We start from the raw sequence: 25638 nt of genomic DNA on the forward strand, positions 1-25638 counted from the left end.
GGAGTGACACATTGTTCTGTTGAGTGGTAATGGTTTTAAGTGTTGTCAGTTCACCCAAATTACCTCTCCTGGTATCTAGTCATGCAGTTACTTTTGTTTTCACTGTGCACGTTTTAAGATATCTGTCTGATATCTGTCCGCACAATGACAGCGGTGAATGACATTTCATTTGTGGTAGTCAAAACAATCAAACTCTCGTTTAACAAGAGTCTACAGCCATGCTCTGTGAGGCTGTATTTGGACATTGGTGCTTTGAGCTAAATGGTCACAATAAAAGCTAACATTCTAATGTTAAAGCACGTATAACGTTAACCATCTTAGTTTAGCTTGTTAGCATGCTAACATTTGCTAATTAGCACTAAAACACAAAGTACGGCTGAGGCTGATGGGAATAACATAAACCAAAGTATTGTAAGATCCCCTCCAGACATGTTTTAAGACAAATAAAAATGCTCTGCTTAAAATAATCATTTGTGTCTGAAATGTTTTTTGCATCATTGAAAAATCCAGAATCTATGAAAATGCAAATATTTAATTTCTATGGTGGGGCACAGAAGCAGATGAATGTGAAAACAGCCCTCTAGTATCAAACTCTGCACATCATTCTGCACGGTGAAGCCCAAACAGCCAAGTGAAGTAACAACAAGCACAATACATTTTTGAGTTAAGGGGGACTTTTTACCAGACATTTTTGACGAATTGGTGGCGCTATATGAAAAGTCATTGAATTGTTGAATTTAATACAATTCATCTGAAGGGGACCATGACTGTTTGTACTAAACTTCTTGGTAATTCATCCAGTAGTTCAGATATCTCTGTCTGGACCAAAGTGGTGGACTGATATTGCCATCTCTAGAGCCATGCCGCCAGCGTGGCAGAAAGTTCAACAGCAACATCTCTTTCCAGAAACAAACAGATGAAGCAACATTCTGCTTAAATCGAGTTAACTCAGAACTGATAACCAAGACATTTGCTAACTCACTTGCTTTAGGTTTATGTGCCTTTATTTTCACATTTAAGACAAATAACAAGTATAAAAAAAAATGGAAACCAACTAGAATGTATGTTAAATTGGAATGATCTGTATGTGCAAGAACCTCTTCATGGTTGTTGTTTTTTTTAATCTCACAATATACTGAAAGTATCAGTGCATGTCTATCTGCTGCAGTTACACCTTTATCATTCCTCAATCCAAATTAGAGTCACTGCTAGATGCCATCCAGCAGACCTGCAAGATGCCAAACTGCCCTTGGCTTCTCCATCCATCCAGCTGTACCTATTCCATACATAACAGACGAAGAAGAGACAACAGAAGGTACATGAAGACACTTCTCATTCGAGAAGCCAAACAGAAACAACCGTGAAAGGAGCAGCGGCGTTTGAACGATCTTTGATCATGACAGCCATCCAAGTCCTTTCCTATCCACGTACAGAGGGCTTGAAGACGCAGGAGTGTTTGCTCTGACAGAAAGGGATGAGATCCCTCCTGCTCTCATTCCATGGAGAGCTGCACACTGTCTGTCTGGCCCTGCTGCTGCTCAAATTTCCTGGCTGAAAGACAAGACAGAGGAGAGGCGAAAAATGTCATTTACCTCAAGATTACCCAGAATGTCCACATCAACCACAGGTGCCCAGTTAGGCTGATCAAGGTCTAGCTCATCAAACTAAAACATCGGAAACACTTGTCAGTTATGAGGTGTTTACATGAACCTGGTGTTTAACCAAAAAAAAAAAAAAACTCGTTATTATGTGCTTTTTCTCTAAAGTAGGAAAGGATGAAAGATACATTTTGGATTATAAACCTTAATATGGATGTGTGAAGCTAAATGTGGTCATTAAAAAAAGAACAGTCTCCAAATTGGGAAAACTATACCATGTCCCCATGTTGATCTCCCCATTTTCTCTCCCGTGAGTGTCAGTGCGATCGGAAAGAGCGCAGATCCAGGTTGTTCTTTACACTAAGGCTCACCCAGAGAGTACATCTCCAGCTGCTGTCGCAGGCGGACCTTCTGCAGGCTATCGTAGAAGTTGGGCTCCGGGCTGCTGCCGACGGTGGGAGGCAGAGAGAAGATACGCATGATCTTCCTCTTGTTTCTAAATTATAAGTGAACAGAGAGAGATTTAAATGAAAGACTATGAAAATGCATAGTCCCTAATACATTGTAGCCATATAGCTTATACAGAATATCAGCATTTATTTCTGACAGTAGTTATAAACAAATCATATAAAATTGACATCAAAACATTATGTTTGAAGGATTATACGAATGCCGAATTAGCCAGAAAACCCTAAAAAAAATATTATTATTAATAAAGTAATGCCACATGAGGTGCGTCCATTTCCTGTAACCAAGGACACATTAAAATACGCACTTTTTCTACGGAGTCTATGATATTTTAAAATGAATTAAAATGTCTAATATTTTGAGAGACGGCGCGACGGGAGAATTCTCTGACTGAACCACACGCCTGTGTTGTACCTCTGCCTATTACAAGCTAAGTGACAGAGTAAAGAGTTGACTGCAAGTGAAAACTGTCCTTACTTTCTGGCGTAGATCAGCAGGCAGAAGCTGACCAGGATAACCAGCAGGTAGACATTGGTGGCCTCATTCCAGGCTTCGTGCACCGAGTAGTCAATAGACTCGGGCTCATTCCCCAAAACCCCGTGGGCACCCATTGAAATACGCCCAAACTCTGCGGGTGAATACAAAGGGAAATTCTATTAAATCCAGTTTCTTAGCTCGCGTTTACTTGCGACTCGACTGAACAATGTGTGAACCAATGGTGTAAACACTACGACGTCACATCTGCTTTCCTCTTCTTCTTCTTCTTCTTCGTCTTTTCTGTTTCCGGGTATCCCCCACTACGGTGGCCCCGAGAGCTCAACGCAAAGTGAGAAAACACAAACCATGTTATATGACTACAGTGTCACCGTGGATCATGGAATACATTGAAATGAGTGAATAAAACAAAATACAAAATGAAAACTAAATCCTATGCTAATGTTATCATGCACATTTGTCAACTGTACTGAGATCGGTGAATAACTTAGCAAATAATTTGACTCAAATTATCAACACGTTTCCTTACTCAAACTTACAGATAGGATGTTGTGTTAAAGTGCGTGTATGGATGCTTCTCGGGAGAACTGTACATTTAAAACGCGGTTTTTGCCAAAGAGTAGATGTCTGTTCAGACAGTTCAGTCAACCAGCTACTGAGATACATCTACCGGACCTATATGTGCATACTTTAAGACATTTTATCACTCATTCTAGAGGCTTCCTTAACTGATAGGGAATTATGATAGTGAATTCCTTGAGATTTTATATGATTTGTATAATCGTGGTATGTGAAAGATTTAATCACTATAAAGAGCGGAAAGCCTTTGATTCATCTGAAGGGCCAAATGTTAAAAAAACCAACAGAGCAAAATTATAATTGCTGTTAAATACAGTGAGAGGCTGTAATAACTAATTAGGGGAAAAAAACCAAACTGCTACAATACTTTTATAGCATCTAAACCTTGATAGATCTCAAATTCACCAGCAAGACTAGTGTTTGACATCCTACCCTGACAGTTAAACCTCTTCATACCAGTATTAATGTGACATTAATGCCTGTCCTGTGTCATGAGTAACTTTTGTATTCTGTCATACAAAAGCCATACTGTTGAATAACTTACCATCAAGATTGTTTCTATTTACATCTGATTCTGGCTTATTTTCACATGAGTAATTCTGTCTGCAGATAACTTCAAATGGACAATAATTACAACAATTACAAAAACTACTTTATTGATTGCTACACTGTACATGAGTTTTATTCATTTCAAGTTAAATCCACTTAAAGTTTCTAGTTTTTATTTTCAGACCACTTCAGATTGTTTTCTTCTGACTTGAGGTCTTCTGACTCGAGAGTTCACTCAACTTATTAAATTAAGTTTCTAAATTACAGTAACATCATCAGCATATTAGCAGACTTCCCAGCAATACTCTTATTGAGAGTTAGAACTCTCCAGAGACCCTTGTGTTTGTAGTTTGAAGAAAACATAATGTTAAATTCAGTCATGGTTGTTTCTTTCTTCATGGTAATGAAAACAATGTCAACCACCATGATGGTTAATTCAGTCCCTACCCCCATACACTTATAATTTAGCTAAGTCACTAGGAGTAGTGTCACATGTTGTCTTTGTACTGACTCTGGTACGAAGAGGCTCCAACAGCGGCCACAACTGTAAGTTATAAATAAACTTCATAATATAACTGACTAGAGGCATGGAAAAGCAACAGTTGCTCACTTTTGTTATAGGTTACACACACTGAGGTCATACCTGCCCTGCTGGAGCATGACAAGCTTGAATCCCAACTTTGCCTCAAAGGGAATCCGTGCAAACAGGTGACAACCTCTATCCTTAGACCGTCGATTCATATAAGAAAAAAATCTCTTAACGGTAAAAAGTAAATAACGTGAAGATTCCTAATGAATCAGTTGCAGCTTTATTCAAATATGTAGCTGCTAAACTACTAGGTCACCTGGGGTCAGTTTCAACAGGCAGGTATACTGAGTTAAAACTTTGTAAAACCCAGAACAAGTCAGGCAGTTCCAGATTTAAGCAGCTTATACATATTCAACAGTTCTGAGGAACCTAAAAAGATCCGAGATTTAAGAACCCCCCCCCCAAAAAAAACCCCTAAATAAATTGTCAAGCTCAATGCTTGCTGAATTTAAATCAACTGCCTATCCTATCGCTGACTAGTTCAGTGGTGGAAAGTAACTAAATACATTTACTCAGTGTTGTACCTTACAATTTTGAGGTACTTGTACTTCACTTGAGTATTTTCATTTTATGCTCTATGTTTCTACATACTACATTTCAGAGGGAAGCATTGTACTTTTTTCTCCACTTTACTCATCTATTCATACTCGATACTTTTTAGATTTAAATTGTACATAAAAAAAATCATGACAAGTTAATAAAGTGTAATACATCGTTAAAGATTAAACAAGACGTGATGTTTGCGTGGCTTGTTTTTGTCTTGAACGTGACATGCTGCAGCACATTACGTCACTTTACGTTTGGAATGTAATGTTTGGAATGACGCATCAAGGGCACTTTTAGTTCCACGCCGTGGCAGGGAAGAAAAGACAGTAAACGAGCACAGGTCATAGCAACAACACGTCGTTTTTATCAAAGAACACAGACAGGCATTTTAGCCCAGTGAGACTGATAGTTACGATATTAGCATACTGATAAAAGCAAAAAACATGTTTTCATTAGAGCGGACAGTGCCCATTGAGGTTTATAAGTGGCTCTGGGCTATCAATGAAAGGTTATACGACCAAATGGAGGCAGTCATGAAGCAAAATGAGGTGCTATTCAAACTAAACGTGTCCCTGAACCAGCAACTGAAAGACGCCCAAAATGGGAGGGACACAGTGGCCCCTGAAAAGGACGTTAACGTCAAGGCCTGGAAGGAAGAACATTTGAGTTTGCTCCGGGACACTGAGGAGCTGAACAGAAAGGTCCTGAGCACGTTTAATCTAATCGACGAGTGTGTGATGGAGCAGGGGCAGGCCACCCATCACAGAGTGGAGGCCAGGACGGATGCAGTCGGCCAGAGGTCCGTGACAGTGAGAGTGGAGGTCAAGCCACAGCAACACATCCCCTCTGCTGTCCAAGACTTTGTTGAAGAGGAGTGTGTGACGTGTGAGGAGACTGACAGCATGCAGGAGGAGGAGGAGCACTCTCATCACGTGAGCTTCCAGAGGGATGACACAGGAGGCAGGAGGTGGACATTTAAAAAGTTCTTCTCCTCCTGCTGGAAAAGATGCAAGAGGCTCTTCTCCTCGCGATCGAGGCAGACAAAGGTGAGTCCCGAAGAGGAAGACGACGGCCCACGACAGCATACGTTCGTGTGTGATGACCATTCGGGGGTTTTGATCCCCGCAGCACTGCGTTGGCGTAAGGAATGAAAACACATGGGAGTCCAGGTGAAGCAGGGAACGATTCCAATCAGGGGGCACACACTGGGGCTAAACATCCAGTACGGCGAGGTACACGGGTGACACGGGGAGTGGATCTTCATTCCTGTCCCATCCCAATCCCATGACAGAGTTAATAAAAACTATATTCCTGTCCCGTCCCCAATAAAATATCAGAGCATAGCGTTTATAGCGACCTAAATCCCGTGACCCACAGGATTCCCGAAAAAAATGTCAGCCTGGACTGAGCACCTCGGCACAGCCCAGGAAGGGGGTCCCCTCTTTCGTGGTCCTTTCCAAGGTTTCTTCCTAAGTCTCCCTTTGGAGAGATTTTGGGAGTTTTTCCTTGCTCGCTTGAGGAGAAGTGCCTTTTATATTCTAATTCAGATGCAAATGATCAACCAAGGGACACCTGCACAATATCAGTTAACAGTGCCTAGGGAATTAGACATTACAAACTTGGGGAAGACAAGAAATATAAGCAGAAACAAATAATTAAAGTCATAATAAATGTGAATAAAAAAAAAAATCTTTATTTCCACTTCTTTTATTCAAACCCCCAAAAGCTCTAGGTTCATTATGTAATGTTGTGGCCCTATCTTGTAAATGTGACAGAATAACACTTCCACACTTGAAGAAAAAGGCCATTATAGACAAGAACAATAGGATGCAACAACGTCAGTTTATTTGTTAAGTTTACAGTGAATCAGAACCACTGAGTGGACTGCACACAGACCTGCCTGATGCACCAATGTGGCATCTCTGGTATTCAATACACTTCAGCCAGTGATAACACAAGGGACAACTGCAGGCAGCACTGCTCCACAGTGGGCTGTAGGGAACTAATGTAACACTGTTGTTATTGTAGCTGACAGTTAAATGTTTTTACCTCAACAGGTGTCTGGTGTAAAATAATTCAAACAATGACACTGAGGGAATTTTCCCAGACAAAACGATCGGGTTACACTAAAACCTTTTTTTAAACCATATTTAATCAGTTAAATATCATTCATGTTCAGCAATTAAATGGTACCTTATATACACAAATAACTTTGTTGCATCACACTGGCTTATTTTTAATTTTTTTTTCCAAAATTATCTTATTTTTCAAAATAGAGTTTTACTAATTCATAACTACAGAATACATAAAGCTGCATTTAACATAATGGCTGTAATTAATAGCTTTATACATGAGACAGAGACAAGAGCTAAAGCTCAGTACACATAAAGTATTAGAAATGACAGTAAAGCCAATAACTGCAGTGGTTCATCACGCTACAGCTGAGAATCTGTGGGAAAGTGTTTCTTACAAAGGTAGACAGAAAAACAAAAAACAAAAGAAACAATATCTCAGGTTGCTACTTCTAGCAAATATGAAAACGGCATGGTAGCTACAACTCCACAAAAAGCTGTTAGATATTAAATATCTTAATGGAGCAAAATAAACACTTCTGAAAGCGGAGTTAATGGCTCGATGTTAGATGCGCATTCCTAAGAAGCTCAAGTTTTGCGGCAAGGTCAAACCAGCCATACAGTACGTGGACAGACACAATGTGATCTGTAAAAACTTCTTGTAGGACTTTACCAACGCTCAAATGCTTAAAAACTCATGATTCAAAAAATGTAAACAGAAGCGATGGAGAACCTGTGATTATTTCGGTCTGTCTCAGGGAAAATTACAGTAGGAGTGCTGGCAGAGAAACAAAGAGGACAAAGTCAGAGTTCAAAAGATGTCTGAGACGACGACCAAACTCAAGTAACAAAACAGCTAAATGCTTCAAAATAAGACTCAAAATACTGCAAATGACAGCATTAAGCTATGACAACCAATTAGTTCACTACCTTGTCATAATATATATACATAGAGGGGGGAAAAAACTTATATCAAACCTTTATCACCAAGGAAAACCTTAAAGCAAGCAGTAAATATGCTGTTATTTATCATTTATTTACAACACATAAGCTATTTTTAAACAGCAAAGTTGTCAGTTATTGGACCACACAGGGACAGTGTGGGTGACGATTTAAACATGCACTGTTTCAGTGCTCCCTCTAAGCCTTAAGAGTGAAATGGGACCACAACACTCAGCAGATAGAAAGACAGACCAGCTCACTTCCTTTTACTTCAGTTTCCACATCAGGAACCTCTTAATTTCGGATGTATCTGTTAGTTTTGGAGGATGATTTTCAGCAGTATCAATTATTTTCCCCTTAAAATTCAACTCTGAATTAGGCTTCAAGCATTCATTTAACATTATAAGAGAAATGATTATTATTCAACATTTAGAGAAGTTGCGTCGGTTCGAATGCAAGGTTTCAAGATTTTTGTGTAGTTTTCCCCGGACGTGTCCCTGTGAGGGCACTCATATTTACAGTAAATCTGCTGTCACGGTAAAATTGATACCGATAATACTTTGCACTCAAGCCATTTTGTAGGCCTCATGCTGTAACATTACCTCCTGCAGTTTAAACTAGAGCTGCAGATGAACAGAGTTTGGCCAGTGCAGATATAGCCCTGTAGAGTATGGATGGATGGATGTGTAGGCTGATGGGTGAAAACGTCAAAATACTGCCAACTTGCATATAGCTGTTCCTGTATGTTATGAAGAAATAAAACTTGTTGCCATCACCTGGTTTTTGCACAGAGCAGCGTCTGCATAACGTGGACAAACTCTGCTTCTCTTGCCTGATCTTTCCTTCTGCCAGTGGTGGCTGTATTAGCAGCAGTGGATATACGCTGTTATAGCATCTTTAAGCAATCCTCTTGTTAACTGTATTAAGCTGAAATAACTGTCATTAATAGCATATATTTATGTGTATCTGCGAGGCTCGAGGTTCAGCATTTGTACTGGCTATAAGCAGGCTAGACTGAGGTCAGTATCGAAGCATTAGCAGTATTATTGCTGTAGCTAGCTTAGTAGTGATTGCAGCAACTATCAGTTTTAGCACTAGCGGTACTATACTAGTATTAGCAAGCAATATGTCAAACTATGTTAGAGGCTACTACAAGCTATTAAACATTACTTTTTTTTATGAGCATCATGAGCACGTTTGCCTACTCAAAGCGAACACATGCAGTGATCTGGACTAGCGCGGTCTATAAGCTCTGTGGTAGTGGCTGGGAGGTGAGAGAGCAGGCATAGAGGGAGCACTGATTGATTCACTGGTGTCACATCAGTATGTCCAGGTCGTCACCGTGGTCGTCCTCCTCCGTCACTCGCAGCGACATCACCTCCTCGTTCAGAAACAGCCCACTCAGACGCTCCTTGCGGGCCTGTCGCTGCTCTTTCAGCTGCCGCTTCCGCAGGGCTTTCTGCTGAAGCTTCCGCTGCTTCGAACGTTTCTGAAAGACAGCATGGAAAGAGAGAGAGGTTAGAGATGAGATGAGGATTAAGGTAATCGGCTAGTCTCACAGGCTCTGTGAAATGGTGAGGTAAAAGTCACTTAAAAAAAGTCTGTGGTAACATAATGCAACAAAAATGAACTAGAATGGATTATTTACAGTAAAGACAACATGTATGTGGCAGAGTAGGATCAGAAATAATAGGGTCCAGAGGCAAATGTACTCTTCAAAGTTCAAAAGTTTAAAACTGAGGATGCAAAAAAATGCCTTTCCTGTATGTTCCCAGTGATGAAAATGGAATGGTATTTGTCTAGCACAATAATATTACCACCACCAGGAAAACAGCGATTGTTTCCATTTTCTCACACACACACACACACACACACACACGTGTTCATATTTCTTACTTTAGAGTCTCGTATACGTTCTGCAGCACTGGAAAGGTTTCCATCACTGTGAGCTCTGCTAATGTTGGCAACACTGCTTCCGCTACAGGCTGACGCTGTGCCACCTGGAACACAAGGAAATTGAAACCGTATTACAACCAACTTATTATTTTAGCAATAAAAGTGCCTGCCTGTCATTGTTCAATCAAGACAGCTGAGCTGTCATTGCCCCATCGCTGCAGGCCCCTCTGGTGGTGGCACTATTACGGCTACTTAACTGCTAGCCAACCAGGTAGCGTTTTACCTGCTACGGAATTGGAGGCTGTAGAGCCAGTGGAGGAGCTCGAGGAGCTGACCATGCTGGCGTTACTGCTGCTGGCTCCGCTGACTCCGCCGGTGCTGGCACTGCTGTGGCTGCTCCTCTTCCAGCTCTCTCTGGTGCTGCTGGCCCGCTGCCTGGGACTGTGCTCTCTGATGTAGTTACGCACCTGAGGACATCGCACAGGCCAAAAAAAAGAACTTTTCACGTGCTGCATAACTCTGGGTTACCATCGTTATTACACTGGTTTACTGATATACTAGCAAGGAGTGCTTCTCTTCAATACACAACAATGACCAACAGCTGAATCAAATAGGCAACTAAATATGTCCTTGAAACTCTGCACTGCAACAGGACCCATGTTAATTCAATTATCCAACTACCCATTCCCTGAAAGTTGGATATACAGTGATAGTTATTTTAACTTACATGAACTAATTAACAATTAAAATTTTACATAGTTTTTCATATAGTGGCTTTAAATAACCAAAATGCATTTATATTTATGCTTCATCTTCATTTCAGGTGTAAAATGGATTACAAATAAACTCAGACTTCGACAACTCTTAAAACTTTTCACAGGGAGGAATAATACTTTGTCAAAGTAAATCGGCCTCGTTGACTGGTTCCGTTGACTTGTATTGTTAAAGTGGTGCGTTTCAGTGTTAACTCCCCACCTGTTTGAGTTTCTCGTCCGTGAGACAGTTGAGCTCTATGATGAACTCGCTGTCTGTGGGAGAGATTTGAGCACAGGGGTCGATGATCTTGATGATGTCCAGCTGCTCTCTCAGGCCCATCTCTGTGCTGACCTTCCGACTCAGGTACTCGATGTACTCCACCTGGAAGTGGAAACACAGACATGTAGTTTGGAGTTTTGTTCCTTTTGTCCTGGCATCTCTGCCTACACTGAACACTAAATGTGGAGAAGAAGTGTTTAACTGAGCGCAGGGCTGAACAATATGCAAAAAAAAAAAAAATAAATGAATAAAAAATTTTAAATATAAAATTATTTTGACAGAAATTGCGATTGAAATATGAGTCACGATTTTAGTGGGAATGGTAATTTTTGCATTTAATTTTCACTGGGGGAAAAAACATAAAAATGATGTTATTTTTGCCAGAGTCTGTACCAAATAAGCATGTTCCCTTATGTCTGGAGAATATGATTTGTAGGCCGTCCCAGTCTTGATCTTGACAGCTCAGCTCCAACAAAATAAGGCATACAGAGGAACCTATTTATTTGAAATGCAAGCCGCGGCACAATCTAATGGTTACCCGCCACTGACATACACCAATTTAGCTAAACAAATATCATAAACTAGTAGCTGAGTCAGCAAGCTTGTCTGTTTCACTGTTGTTAATTCTGAGCACTCCGATAGGACAGCGAGGTTGCCAATTTAAAATACTGTAATCCAGAAAAGTGTGTTGGCTTTGTTTACTTGTTCATCGTTGGTCATGGCACTCCATGGTAACTCATCCAGGTTGCGATGGGGGTGGGGCTTAGGCTTCCTCTTGGAAAACAGACAGGGTGAACTTGGCACACTCGGGATGATGTCAGAAAGGACATCACTGCCGCTGGCAATGTCACTTCCTGGCAACTGGGGAGGACAGGAGTAACACAGACAAACAATGAGGAGCAGAGAAAACAACAAAAGGAGGACAGATTATTTGGAATGAACAAACTAGCAGCTAATCACTGTAACATCCACATCCCATGTGTTTGATGCAAACAAATAATGCAACTAAGTTATCATGACTTCCTTCCTAAAGCACCCTGTGATTTTTAAAAACCATTAGAGTTTTTAAAAATCACTTCTAGGTTAGATAACAGGCCAGCTAACAACCAACCTGCCACTCAAACTCGCTGTCGGACCAGTCCCAGTAGGTGCTGATAGAGGAGGAGACGTCGCTGCAAACACTGCCCTCTGGAAACAGGTCCAGAGATGTTAGTTCTTGGTCATCCAGAAGGGAGTAACAGTCGTCCTGATCCCCCACAGACACAGAGGAGAAGAGCTCCTCGCTGCACTCTGAGCTGGCTACACTGGTTCCACAGGAAGTAAGGTTCCACCTGGGAGGAGAACAGTGAGTGAACGTCAAGGTGTATTCTATGAGTAATTTCTGGAAATTCTTTGGATGCTTTTCCTGAGACCAAGTTGTGTGCACACGAGATAAGGCTTTACATTTCAACTATCTAAATTCCTCTCTCTTTCATATTACAAATGTCAACAAATCTTTACAGGAGATATACAAAAAATATAAAAGCAGGAGTCATTGGTTTCACCTAGGTTTTTCTAAGCCTTCAAATTAAGAGAATTAAATGCTGCTCTTTCGCATTTTCTAATGGCAGAAATTTTCAGTGCCATGTGACAATAGCAATATTATGCACAGTTTCAGGCTGTAATCTGAGCAGACCACAGACCGTTACCCTTTTTATAGTGGCAAGAGGTATGGTGGAGTTTTTGGTTTATGTGGAAGCCTGTGTTTTGTATATTTTATTTGATCAGCAATTGCAAAACATGTGTCACTACTGGCCTTGTGCCGTAGATATGGATGTGAGACAATGCAAACATACAAACATGGTGTGAAATACATCAATACTAGTGCACTGCCACAGTGCTAAACAGACTTTACTGGCACTGACATCCAGGACATGTGCAACTTGACAAGCAAATTAACATTTGTCAACAGCTGCAATGGCACATCCTGCAACAGTTGGAGGCAGGTCCAGCTTTTGTGCCCTAGGATACTTATTTAAAAATAATTTCAAAAACAATGAAAAAGATTTTTTTTTTTTTTTACAAATAACCTTTGAAAATATATTCTGAAAGTCAGTTTACCTGTGAACACACACACACACACACATACTCTCTCTACTTGCCTGTTACTGTGGAAGCGGTGTAGAGGATCTGTTCTGTGACAAGATGAGAGTTGACAGCCAAAGTCACTGACGTCCAGCGTTCCCACATCACTGAGGTTGGCTCTTTGGGAGAGGAGAGGGAAAGGCTCCTCCGGGGCCAAAAACTTCTCATACAGAGATTCAGACATGGCCAAATGTACCTGACACAGAAACAGAGGTAAAGATAAGACAAACATAACAGGGCACCTTTCAATACAGCTACAGTCTCAATAATTACCACCAAATTAAATTAACACATCTGACACGCTCAAAAAAAGATTAACAAAAAGGTTGCATGTATCGAATGCAAGGGTATAGTATTGGACTACACACTGGGTTGTACAGGTGTTCGTGACTGTGACCGCACGATATTTACCTTTCATTTGGTTTGTTTGTATACAAAAGTATCGATACAAAGTCTAGACAACAGACACACTGCAGATGTTTTGAACTTTAGGCTAATTCGCATAGGCATACTAATATACTATTCATACTAAGTATGATGTCAAATTGAGTATGTAGTGCATTCCAACAGCATCGTATGTGGATTTTGTGTACGCAAGAAATGCCCCGATGTATTCTAGATTAGCAAGAATTTCTGAGTATCCGCCGTGATCTTACTGGACATACTCAACTGCCCCAACATACATTGTGTCTCTTCAGACTGCGCAATGGCGATCATGTGATGCAGTGACATGACTGTCTAGCTTGAGTATACTTCAGTGTGAGCAGTCTGCTGGTAATAGCATACTTAATCGTTCATTTAGTAGGCAGTACGCAGTACATACTGATTGAGTGTGTAGTAGGCAGTACATTAGAATGCGATTTCCCACACAGCCATTGTGGCCAAACCGTGTAATTACAACTTCCAGGTCCATCATGTGATGCACACTGGCCCAAAACGACTTTTCCCCATAGACTTACATTATGAAAGAGATGTCTGTAAATCAGTGGATAATTATTATTATTAATTTTTTTTTTAGGTACATCAACTTGCCAGTACGAACACTTAAACAGGCCTTGTTTAAATTATCATGTTGTGTAAGAGTTGTAAAATTCACTAATAGCTGAATCCAGAGTTATTTTCCTAGGCATAATGAACGTTCATCAGAGCCACGGGACTAGACCCCATGGACTGGACTGCACCGCGCTGTTGGGAGGCGGGGTTAAAGGAAATGCTAGTGCGCTTGCTCTACGGGCCGCACAGATGTGGAAGCTCTGCCGAAGATGAACTTTTTTGGCTTCATGCGCCACTGAGCAATTTTCATAGGAATGAACGGGGCCCCACCTCCGACGCTATATCCAGTTCTCTTTATACATCCACAGAGTGGAGGCAATGTCAGACTGAAGATGGAAATGGAGTGAAACGAGTTGACAATTCTGTCTGATATCAGAAATTGCTGATCATTCTGGGTAAATTTCAATCATAAATCCAAATGTACTGCTTTTAACATTCTGTTATCAGAGCAGTGTGGCACCTTAATTTACAGACAGTGTTGGGAAAGTTACTTTCAAAATGTAATATATTACATATTCCTAGTTACTTTCATTTGTATGTAATAAGTTACTTTACAATATTACTGCCTGTGTAGAGTAATAGTTACTGAGTACACTACTTTTGCTTTCACCAAAATAACTGCAGAAGTACGACTAAAGCATTAAAACAAATGGAAGAGGGCAATGTTGTTTCATAGCGAGTAATCAAAGCACAGAAGTTCAAGTTTATTAAAGTTTGTTATAAAACCCAGTGGTGGGCGATATTGTATAGCCTAATGAAGGCTCTCCTCCATTCATGCATGCATTCACATGCAGTGGTTACCACTTTGCATTAAAATGAGCAGCTTATATACTGTGTTGATATAGAACAATTAAATAGCCTAGACCAGGATCAGGATTCAGACAAAGGATCAAAGTCTGATAAATTATGAGATAGGGATAAATATTTGTCAGGTTACTTGTGCTATTTCTCGCTGTGGAGAGTTCCCTCGGCTTCCCTAGACATGGATTGAACTTAACTATTATGTTCTTGTCCTTTTCTTTGATAAACTGAAAAGGGAGTATACACATTTCTAAAACGTAGCCTGACTCCGCAGCCATCTCAGCCATTGAACTTCGGCAACAGGATTATTCGGGGGACATTTTATTCTGGTGGCGCACTGTGGATGAATTCTTAAAAAAAACAAAACAATAAACACTTAATTTCGGGTGGTAACGCTTTATGTGACATAGTAAATGTAATAATATTACCGAAACCTTTTAGTAATGCGTTATATGACTTAGTTACTGCTAAAACTAACATATTACTGTGACGCTGTAATGTTTGCAGATATAACGTTAGTGAAGGAAAAAGCTAAGATGACTTTAGTTAGCTCATCTTGCTTGTACAAAGTTTTCACGGTTTGTTCCTCTTTGTTACAATACATCTGGGAAAAAAAGAAAGAAAATACTACAAAAATGTCGCACACGGTCACTCACTCAAGCAAAACTTTTTTTTCCATCCAAATACCAGCAAGCAGAAACATTACTCGAGCTAAATTACATCTGCCTAATCGCGTCTTTGTTGGTAACATTAATGACGTTAGTGGGCAAAGCTAGTTAAGCTACCTATTGATAATGGTTTTGTTTTTACCAACGAAGGATGTTTAAGAAGCTGCTAGTGTTAACGTGATTTGTTGACACTAGATGTCATCCACGTTAAGCATCCAATTCCCGTAATTGTTGTTTTTCTTGACAACAGACTGAGATGCTTGACTGTAAGTTTACAGTAAACATACCGTCGTACGAAGAGAAGAAAAACAAAAAAAAGGCCAAGGCAAAATGAGAGTCCAACATTAAAAAAGGGTAGCTATAGCTACATTAGTTTGGGAACTCTTTACATTAAACGTGATCGTCTTTGGTAAAGGTGAACAGCCTGTGATTGGAACACAACACAAGCTAACATCGTTAGCTGGTTGCTAATGCTCCAAATGTCCACGTAGCGTTTACCAAGCCACAAAACGACACCTAACTGATATTTCCCCCCACGATAACAATTCTGAACGGCTTATAAACCTGGTAAAGTTGTAATTAAGAAGCTATCTACATTAAAACACAAACCTTTTTGTCGTTCAAATAATGATCATTTCTGCCACCTCCATTTGCAAATCCTTTCTTTTCTACGGATGATCAAAGCTGTCACCGCGAGACTACCGGGAGCGACTACCGGGGGCGAGCGTCATGTGACATGAAGGCGGAAGCTGTCACATAAACAAAAAAACTAGCATATAAAACAGCACAAACGTCTGTAATATCTAATTTTGCTATCTGTTATTGGTGCATACAGCATATTAGTACATGGTGAGTCATGTCTTCAAGCCATGCAAAGGACTCCAGCTTTTTGGGAGGCAGGATACCACCAGAAATCGAGTCAATGTCGAAAAACCTAAAGGATGTGGACCAAGAGATGTTCAGAAAAATACTGAAAGGTAAAAAGGTACTAGTTAATTGTCTGCGAGATGATATAGCTGTTGTCTCTCTAAAATAGCTATCGTAAGATTTAATATCACTCATTACGGACCTGTTAAGGTGTCTGTAGCATGTCTATCTATTTAAATACATGGCTCAAGCCACTGACATGGGGGGGGTTACTGTGAGATTATGATAGAAGAGTAGTGTGAAAACAGCTCAAATAACGGTATCTGCAGACTTGTGACCTGCCCAATGTGCATGCTCTGACCCAGCCACTGAGAGTCTGCACAAATACAGCTGAAGCCATTAAATAAGTGAGTTAAATGATGTTGTGAATTATTCTCTGTCCAGCTGTGGTCAGTGCCCTGGAGGGGAAGGACTGCAGAGACGTGATGAAGTCGATAGCAGAGAGCAGCACCATCCCCCAGGAGAGGCTCGGTCACATCGTAGCTGGGATGTACAGAGTGCTTTCTGAGGCCGTCCGCATCCCCACATCGTTACTTAAACAGGAGGTAAGCTGGTGGTAAACACTGCAAACTAATTGTTGGAACATACTGGCACAAAAGCAGTCTGTGTCAGTAACTTGGCAGTCAACCTTGCTACAGCTTACAGGAAAAGTACTTGATTTGCATTTGATTCAGGTGTGTCAGCTTTAGGACCCTGGTATCGTGCTTGCTCGCATACTATGGAATGCCATTTTATTCAATATTAAATAAATAAATAAATACATAAATATGCCTATGGAATTAATAAATATGGCTATGACATAAATAAATGAGTCAATATAGTTCAGTAAATAAATAATTAGGTTTTTATTTCATTGGACTTGTATTTCATAATGCCACATTTATTTATTTCATGGGACTATTAGTGTGTAATTTATGCACTATATAATGTCCTAATGTCGTAAAAATGTCCAGTAGTGTCCATGGTATGTATACTGGAAATGAGCTGAAAAGAATGGAAATAAATTGCACGTGGTGGTAGGACAGCTACAGAAAGATGTCAGAAAACAAACGAGTATTACATTACAAGTATTACATTTTTGTCTTTTTTCTAGTTTGACAGTGCGATTCCAAAGTCACAGTTTGATTGATACATATGGTATAATTTCAGTAAAGTATGTTAATTCTTTTGTATGCTGACTGCAAAAAGGTATATTATAACAATACAGTGCATAGTAAATACTCTGTACTATTAGTATGACACTGCTAAAATGTCTGCTGTAAATTAGTTTTATTAAAGGCCTTACATGGCCATGGTTCACCCCCACAGGTGTTTTCACATTAGAATTCTTCTCACCACACAGGTGTGGGTATCTAGTGCACAACGTGCTAATTGCTTCCTCTTCATTAGCATGGAATTACACATTGTAAGATGTAAACATTTTTGATCTCCATATAAAACAATACTTAACGTTTTGTTTGTGTCCCTGTTTAGGCCTTCAAAGAAGATCTTAGAGAACTGAGGCAAGGGTCATCATTTTATCACATCCTCAGTGTTTTGATGCATTATCACTCCTGCTTATACGCAACACAATTTCAACCTCAAATGCTGGATTTGTTGTTTCTCTTATGTTTTGTCATTTAGGGTACCTGAAGACTTTATCACAGATTTCTCCAGTGTGGTTTTTGGCAATCGGTATGTTGAATTTACAGCCTTTAAATTTAGAGCTTTAGACGCTTACTCTCTGTTTTTGTCTTCTCGTGAAGGCACAGAGCTCCCTTTACCATGAATAAATACATGCCTTTTTCATATTGTAACCTAAACTAGTGTTGTGGTTGGTTTTCATCACCACAGGACTGGGGTCAAAATTCAGTACTATTTCACTTCAAGAGGACAGTTCTCTAAGATGTGTCCATCAATTTCAGAACAGTGCTGCTGCTGTGGATGGCATTGCTGCATCACACCTGTCTTTGTATTTGCAGACGTGCAGCTCTAGAGGCAGCGACCTCCCAGAACGATCCTCAGCTCCCCAAAGTGGAAGACTTTAAATGGAGAGTGGATGTTGCCATTTCTACAAGGTAATGTGCCGAGGGAGAGAAGACGTGCGCTTGTTTTTCACCCTATAACCAGCTCATTGAAGCTTTTCTGTTTGGTGTCTGGTAAGCCTTTTCCGGAAAAAAAAAATCTTACAGAATGTGAGGTGTTTTATGACTCTCTAATGGTCACCATGGTTGAACAGACAAAGCAGACACCTGCTAAAGAAAAGTCCATCAAAAGAAAATCTAGAGAAAAAGATGCGGCAATGTTCAACACATCCCTTAAAGAAATGTAATTTCCAACTTAGTGTAATATCCACGTCGTTGTGTGTCTCGTCTGTCTCCACAGCTCTTTAGCCAGAGCCCTGCAGCCTTCTGTTCTGATGCAGATGAAACTATCAGACGGGAGCATTCACCGCTTTGAGGTACTTAAACAACTGACTTGTTCCTGATTGTACAGGCAATTTTACATTCTGAATATATGTGGCCAGTTCATAAATGCAAAACCTACTAAGTCGATTCCTTCCATTTTGACACCAGTACTGAAGGCATATAGACCAATGTGCCTAAATTCCTTATTTGAAAACCATAGGACAGTGGTAAGCATCACTGTTTGCATTAGTTGATTTATCTTCCTGGAGTAAGGTGTCGTGTTGAAAGGAACACTGACACAAGTAGTTGTTGAAAGAGAGGAGGGGGGTTTCTTCCCCTCTCCTCGCCCAGATACAGGTGCTGGGCAATACTTACTTGATGTACAATATATCTAAATATCAGCTACAGTACATTCAGGTTTTGCAAACTCTTGGGTTTAAATTGGTCTTAAATAGATATCAGATTGCATTATAAAGGTCTTGGTTTAGTGTGAAAGATTTGTCTTTCAGAAACCCAGAGAAATCCTATGGATGGTTATTTTGTCCACATGGCTAGTGTTAGTTCTGCACTGTACTGTGTATTCCCAGTTTATCTTCAGCCTGTGGGTAGAAAGAAGTTGGTCTTTAGCCAGTGGGCTAATGGGTATCTGTTTCAACAATGACAATATAACAAAACATTTATTACAAAGCAAAAAATAAAAGCTAGCAGAATAGAATGGATACTATAGAACTGTTCTATCTCTTAGCTTTTTTCTAAAAGAATTATAGCAATGTCTTTGAATTACATCCACTTTATTAAGCTTTTTTCAGCCAGAACCCTCTGTCTTCTGTCTGTTCATACAAACCTATTAGTTCAGTTTCCTTATCCTCAGTTTGTGAATGTGACTTTAAATTAAACACAGTATTGTAACAGCCATTATAATATAGCATTATAAGATTCATAGCATACATTATAAATATATGTGCTGTAAGCATACAAACGGGCTCATAGGAAACAATTGCAATTAGTGATGAATGATTCAGAAAGCAATACAAAGAGTGAGCAGACAAAGTGAGAAATTCAACAGCAAAAGGAATCAAGGTGCTTTACTCAACAGGGGGCGCCATACTCCATACCTGCCTTATAATTTGCAGGATAGATGCTGCTTTCAAAGTAGGCTACCGATGTGGACTGAAGCAGGAGGGAGGACTCCTACCACAACTGTCGTTGTACCTAGTGCAGCGGTTATGAAATCAGATTACAGCAGAATTAGAAGATTAGTAGCAACAACATCCGATTCTATTGATGGATGTACCTTATGTCCACCTTATATGTGCTTCGCAGGATCTGTTCCGGAGTATGACTGAAGAGTTTATGCTGCTGTAATCACAAAACGCAGACAACAGAAGAGATGGCTGAACTTTTTTTAACCTCTCTTTTAATTAGCCTTTTATTATCTTTTCTAGTACGGTTACAAACAGGTGATGACTCACAGTCAGCTTGACCACAGGAACAGAAATTATAGTAGCTATAAATAAAACCCCATACATGTGTATTAGTTTAGAATACATTGTTTTGGGAGTAGCCCACCTTCACCCTGTAGGGAGGTCAGAGGTCAAATTCAGGCATGAATCATTAAAAAATTCAAGGTCTTCCAGATTTTCAAGAACTCTTTTAGTGACCATTTTTAAACATCAGATGCACACCCAGAAGACAGGTGTGCAGGAAAACGAAATCCTGGAAAAGAAAGCTAGAATTCAGGCACACTGTCAGCACTAAGTTTAGTGAAACTGCAACGTTTGGGACCAAACAAAGTGCTGACGGTGTGCAGAAACCGGAAGTCAAATTTTTGTTAGCACTTTTAACAATGTAATTTTCTCAGCCATTACTTACAAACATTTCAATAATAGCTGCTATAGTATTTTGTATGTCATCATGGTAATATTGTGGTGTATCAACATTTTAGCTCCACCTTGGCTATGCAGTTGTTCAGATACTGGACAGTTTGTCTGTTTTACATTGTCAGTGAATTGTTGTTTCCTTGTTCAGGTGCCTGTGTCTAAATTCCAGGGGCTCCGTTACAACGTGGCTCTGATTCTCAAAGAGATGAACGACCTGGAGAGGAGGAGCATTCTCAAAATCCAAAATTGATTTACCATGCGGGGCTGTTATTTAATTAAAACTCTCTTCTACTTAGTATATAGAATTTTGTAAATTGCACCAAATGCCGCTCATTTGAATCATTTCAAGTATGATATTATGAAAGATAATAGTAATCTGCCTGTCATGATGTTATGATTTGATGGTGTTGGCGCCACTATATGTGACTGTTGAGTGCAAAATGATAAGAATAGTTAGCCAGCTGGCTGCACCACAGTACCTAATGACCAGACGGAAGACAAGAAGACAAGGACTCAAGACAGTTTCCTGTGCCTACACTTAAAAACAAATCTATAAATTCAGACTGTATCACTCTTTCTCTTGCTGTGTTATAAACTGTATATATTAGCATTATCCAGTTCAGTGCTTGTTGGGAGATTTGAAACAGCTGCAAAGCCTCCATTGTGCCAAAATACAAATGCAGTCAAGTGAGGATCACAGCACTCTCTTACTAAGTGGCCACTTTAACTGGTGTCATGTAATCTGGTCTGTTGTTTTAGACTGATCATTTTGTTCGCATGCTTCTGAATCATGGGGATGTGCAAGTCAAAGAATGAACAAGGTGATTTTTTTTCTACTCATGTTTTTATACATGTAATTCAAACCAGTGACAGAACAAAAGATTTACTTGTCATTTGGGTTGTAGCACTATTGTATAAAAAGTAAAATGATTTTTCGGTTATTTTGTATGTGTTTTCCATGATAACATCAAGAAGTTTTACCTGTAGAACCACATTTCTCTAATAAAATCTGTCCATTGCTGTGATTGCAAAGAATAGATGCTTTTGTTCAGATTTAAACAGTGTCATATGGCACTTTGTAAAGGCTTAACTATTTTCACCAACATCTGACACCAGCACAAACAACTAAAGTAGCCTCAACAGAAGTGACAGAATGCTGTTAAATCATATTATGAAGCTTTTAATCAACAATACCTTCAACCATACAGTGATCCAAGACTTATACAATTTATTGTGTAAGTAAATGAACTGAAACAGAAAGCTAAAAGCCCACACCCAAGGGTTAATTTAGCACTGCCATATAATTTTTGAACATTTTTGGTGATCCCCTGACTTTTCCTCTAGCGCCACCATGAGGTTGACATTTGTGGTATTGGGTGAAATGTCTCAAAAAGATATTGGATGGTTTGTCATGAAATTTGGTACACATATTCATGTTCCGCTGTTGTAATAACTTTGGTGTTCACTTGACATTTCATATAGTGCCGTGATCAGGTCAAATGTTATGTGTCCTATACTTTGGTTGAAGATCAAATACCTGCAAAACTAATGACATTCCCATCAACCTCAGCTGAACTTTATGCGTACCGCCAATTAGCAAATGTTAGCATGCGAAGACGCTAAACTAAGACAGTGATCATGGTGATTACGCCTGCTTAGCATCAGCATGTCAGCATCATGGATAGTGTTAGCATGCTGATGTTATCATTTATTTCAAAGCACTGCTGTGCCTAAATACAACCTCACAGAGCTGCTAGCACGGCTGTAAAGTGGATTTGTCCAAACTCCCTTTTTACTATAGCGTGCACTATGATGATGATGATGATGATTACTAAGTGTCCAAAATCTCAACTTATTACTGAGATATAGGTAGAAGTGAATGGGCAAGTGATTTTAGACACAGCCTTAGTCTTATTATGCTGGGCATGGTGTTGCTTCAGGCATTCATCCTGTTCATTATCAGGAAGTTATCGATAAGACCACAGATGTCCACTTAAGGAGACCACACCCCAAGGATTATGGGACTTAAGTTTCCTCACTTGAGCCTCTCAGTTGCTCCCTGCAGTCTGTTTACCACTCCAGCAAGTTTAGGTTAAACGGTTGCGTGCACCAGTTCTACCAATTGTACCAAAGAAGGCAGAGTTTCTTAGAGGCTCATCTCAGGCAGAAAAATCTATTTGAAACAAAATGTAGTACTGTGTTAATGAAAAAAAGGATTAAAATGTGCAGTATCATTTAAAATCTGTTACATGTTAAATACCTAGAAAATTCATTGTTTTGTGGGGATGCACAAAGCACTAAAAGAGGATAAAAAACAGGATGTACACACAAAAAAATTGAAGGCTCAATAACCATTTTATTAGCATTTTAAATCTGTAAATGATTTGGTTACATTTTTAAGAGAAAACAAGAATTGTCTTTGTATAGAGTTTTGATGTGAAAGCAGAGAACACTTGATCTTCAATGATATCATCAGTTACTATCGCCTGCCATCCCTCCATAATTACCATCTAATGGTATTTCAATACAGATATAAGGCTATAGTTTACACAAAACATCTGTTCTTTATTTTAATAAGTAACAGACCTGATCTTGTCTTGCTTGGCCAAACAGAGACCAACATAAATCTGATTTTGCTTGTTTAGACAACCATTAAAAAAAACTTCATGAAGTGGCAGAAATGAGATTTTTATGGTCATACAAGCCTTAGGCACATACAGTAGCTCAAACTCAGACTTTCACAAGTCCAAATCAGATGTGAATGGCATCTGAATCAAGGTCACATGTGACAAAGGTTTAAGACCTTTGTCACATGTGACCTTGATTCTGTCATGCCTTTCATTCCTGTATGTTTTTATGCATTTTTTTCCTAAAGGAATGCCCTGAAATATGAGATTTTCACTGTGAAATAAGATACCTCTGGTGTTTTAGACAAGCACAAGCGCAGGCCTGTTATCCATCACATGAATATCCATCTTTCTTTCCAGCTAAGACCTTGTATAATAGTCTGTGAGGTGACTTTGAGGATAACTGCTGGTCCCAACTCAGTATACAATGTCCAGACAGTCTGTGCTAGAAGATCTGGCTGTCGGCCTGTTTGGATACATACATAACAAAATTTCAAGGTGCGAAGGGACACGAGGATCTCTGGCTGCAGTGTGTGTGGTCAGTGTGTGTTTGTGTGCTTGCATAATACTCTGCGAGTGTCCTCATTTGCATATGTGTCAGTCTGTCTATGTCTGCTGCAGTGTATATGTCAGTCTGTGTCTGTGTGTGGGATTGAGTTCACGGGCTAGACCGGCCGACCTATATTACCAGCACCACTACTACCGACACGGACACTGATCAACTGACTAGCCTATAATCCCCACTCACTCACACACACAGCACAGCCTGTCAGGAAACAGATTTTATTTTGAGGTTGCACGATATACTACTTCAGGTAATGCTAATAATACCATGTAGTCTAGTATCAGAGCAATTTTAAAGACAATCCCCAAACCGGAGTAATTAAACTGTGACCTTAACCATAACCGACTTCTACTTCTAGCCTTATAGCGAGTCTATGTAACTTCTGCTGAACACCAGCCACTGTGCCCAAAAGTCATGATATAAGCAAATGCTAAAAAGTAGCATACAAGTAGAGAAGAGATATGAAGTAAAAAAAACAGACTCCGTAATACCATACTATAAGCTACTGGTCATCCCAGACCAAGTAAGAATGTAGCAGTGAAACACCTGAGTGTATTGTATTGAGAAAGAATGCGTTTCATTGCTAATGAATTCAACTTTTCTATTGCAGGACGAAGGAATGTGTTATTCATCCTTTAATAGTTACATAGTCTTGCTTTAACTGTGAACTTAGATACTGCTACAAGCACCATGCCATGTCTTTGCAGTCACCAAGAACACCTTATAAACTTTATATACTCACAAGATGCATACAGTATATATAATAAAACAACCAGTAATAGTTTTTAAAGTACTCATTACTGGGAATTTTGTATTACTACTAGTAGTACTAACATCATAGGTGACACTTAAATTACGCTATGATACAGTCTCACTTTAAGACAATTCTTAACGTGTTTAGTAAGATGTCATTCAGCATGGTTTTTGTCAGTATGCAAACATTTTTATGCAACAATGACTGGCTAAACTTCACTGTTCTGGTGAGAGACATTTCTCCATGGGTGTTGGATGGGACAACCCATGTAAACTGTCCTCAAAGCTTACATCACACTCAAACTGCTGCCTGTGTGCCATAACATTTAGTATATGAATGTACTATAGGTCAAGCAGTTTTGTGACTGTCACATAACTGCTTTACCTGTCACATAACAGGCAACTCGTAGCAGGTCACATATTTGCCATTTTTCTTGTACAAATCAAACAGAAACAGAAAGGGAATGCCTCTAAAGGCCCACATCCATTTGTTAATTATTGTGCCATATCATATTTTTGAACGGCTGCATTGAAAACGTTGCGTCAATACATTTTTGGGAGCTTACAAATTTCAGTACAGAGAAAGCCTCTCCCTTTTCTTTGTATGCTGTTTTTGTCCTGCACCTGTACCCTGGATGTCAACACTATCCACCTTCTTTACTGCCTTAAAATATACCTTAAACAGTCACAACAGTTCTTATCTTACAGATGTTAATGGTGCTGATGGGTTCATAACTGTGTCTATAGTATAGTAGTTTTTATCGGGGATCCTAAAATGGACAGATTACCATAGATCACAGCTGTTTACTTAATGAGGCAACAACCCAAAGAACCCAATTTGAGAAGATTTTTTTGGTATATATGACTTGGTACATAAAAGAAACTATATTGTATAGGTCTGCCCACTCTGATAATGAGGAGTATTCCAGTACACAGTAAAGACTGTGGAAACTCCTGTAAAAAAATCATTATTAAACATTAATTACTTACAATAACTTCTTGAAATGTGATACCAATAAAAGTATTATTTGGTCAGTGACCTCTGATGGTCCCCCCCATGGGCTCCCACACTGACCCGCCACTG

At 39.6% G+C, this 25638-nt stretch overlaps 3 protein-coding genes across 5 annotated transcripts; 1 reads left to right on the top strand and 2 right to left on the bottom strand.

The window, feature by feature from the left end:
- Positions 1-986: 986 nt before the first annotated feature.
- On the bottom strand, positions 987-2849 carry smim19 (small integral membrane protein 19). 3 transcript variants are annotated; one of them, XR_006378798.1, is made up of 4 exons: positions 2544-2846; positions 1970-2094; positions 1432-1551; positions 987-1276 (listed from the first exon to the last, which is right to left on the bottom strand). XR_006378798.1 is itself a non-coding variant. In XM_044204336.1 (3 exons), the coding sequence occupies exons 1-3, from the start codon at positions 2675-2677 to the stop codon at positions 1493-1495; spliced, it is 318 nt and encodes a 105-aa protein (XP_044060271.1). In that variant the 5' UTR covers positions 2678-2845; the 3' UTR covers positions 987-1492. The 3 variants fall into 3 exon arrangements, 1 of the variants encoding a protein (XP_044060271.1); XM_044204336.1 differs by having other exon boundaries at positions 987-1551; positions 2544-2845; XR_006378799.1 differs by lacking the exon at positions 987-1276 and having other exon boundaries at positions 1412-1551; positions 1874-2094; positions 2544-2849.
- A 3798-nt stretch (positions 2850-6647) lies between these two features.
- fam199x (family with sequence similarity 199, X-linked) lies at positions 6648-16158 on the bottom strand. The gene is made up of 8 exons (XM_044204333.1): positions 16025-16158; positions 12911-13089; positions 11881-12100; positions 11472-11630; positions 10710-10871; positions 10018-10201; positions 9735-9838; positions 6648-9327 (listed from the first exon to the last, which is right to left on the bottom strand). Exons 2-8 carry the CDS (start codon positions 13075-13077, stop codon positions 9154-9156), a joined length of 1170 nt encoding a protein of 389 aa, XP_044060268.1. The 5' UTR covers positions 13078-13089; positions 16025-16158; the 3' UTR covers positions 6648-9153.
- A 92-nt stretch (positions 16159-16250) lies between these two features.
- On the top strand, positions 16251-21641 carry commd5 (COMM domain containing 5). Its single transcript, XM_044204335.1, has 7 exons — positions 16251-16392; positions 16727-16887; positions 17816-17844; positions 17966-18016; positions 18304-18399; positions 18707-18782; positions 20758-21641. Exons 1-7 carry the CDS (start codon positions 16272-16274, stop codon positions 20857-20859), a joined length of 636 nt encoding a protein of 211 aa, XP_044060270.1. The 5' UTR covers positions 16251-16271; the 3' UTR covers positions 20860-21641.
- Positions 21642-25638: the final 3997 nt, after the last annotated feature.

This window comes from Siniperca chuatsi, linkage group LG8 (assembly GCF_020085105.1).
Source record: "Siniperca chuatsi isolate FFG_IHB_CAS linkage group LG8, ASM2008510v1, whole genome shotgun sequence".
NCBI classification, from domain to species: Eukaryota; Metazoa; Chordata; class Actinopteri; order Centrarchiformes; family Sinipercidae; genus Siniperca; species Siniperca chuatsi.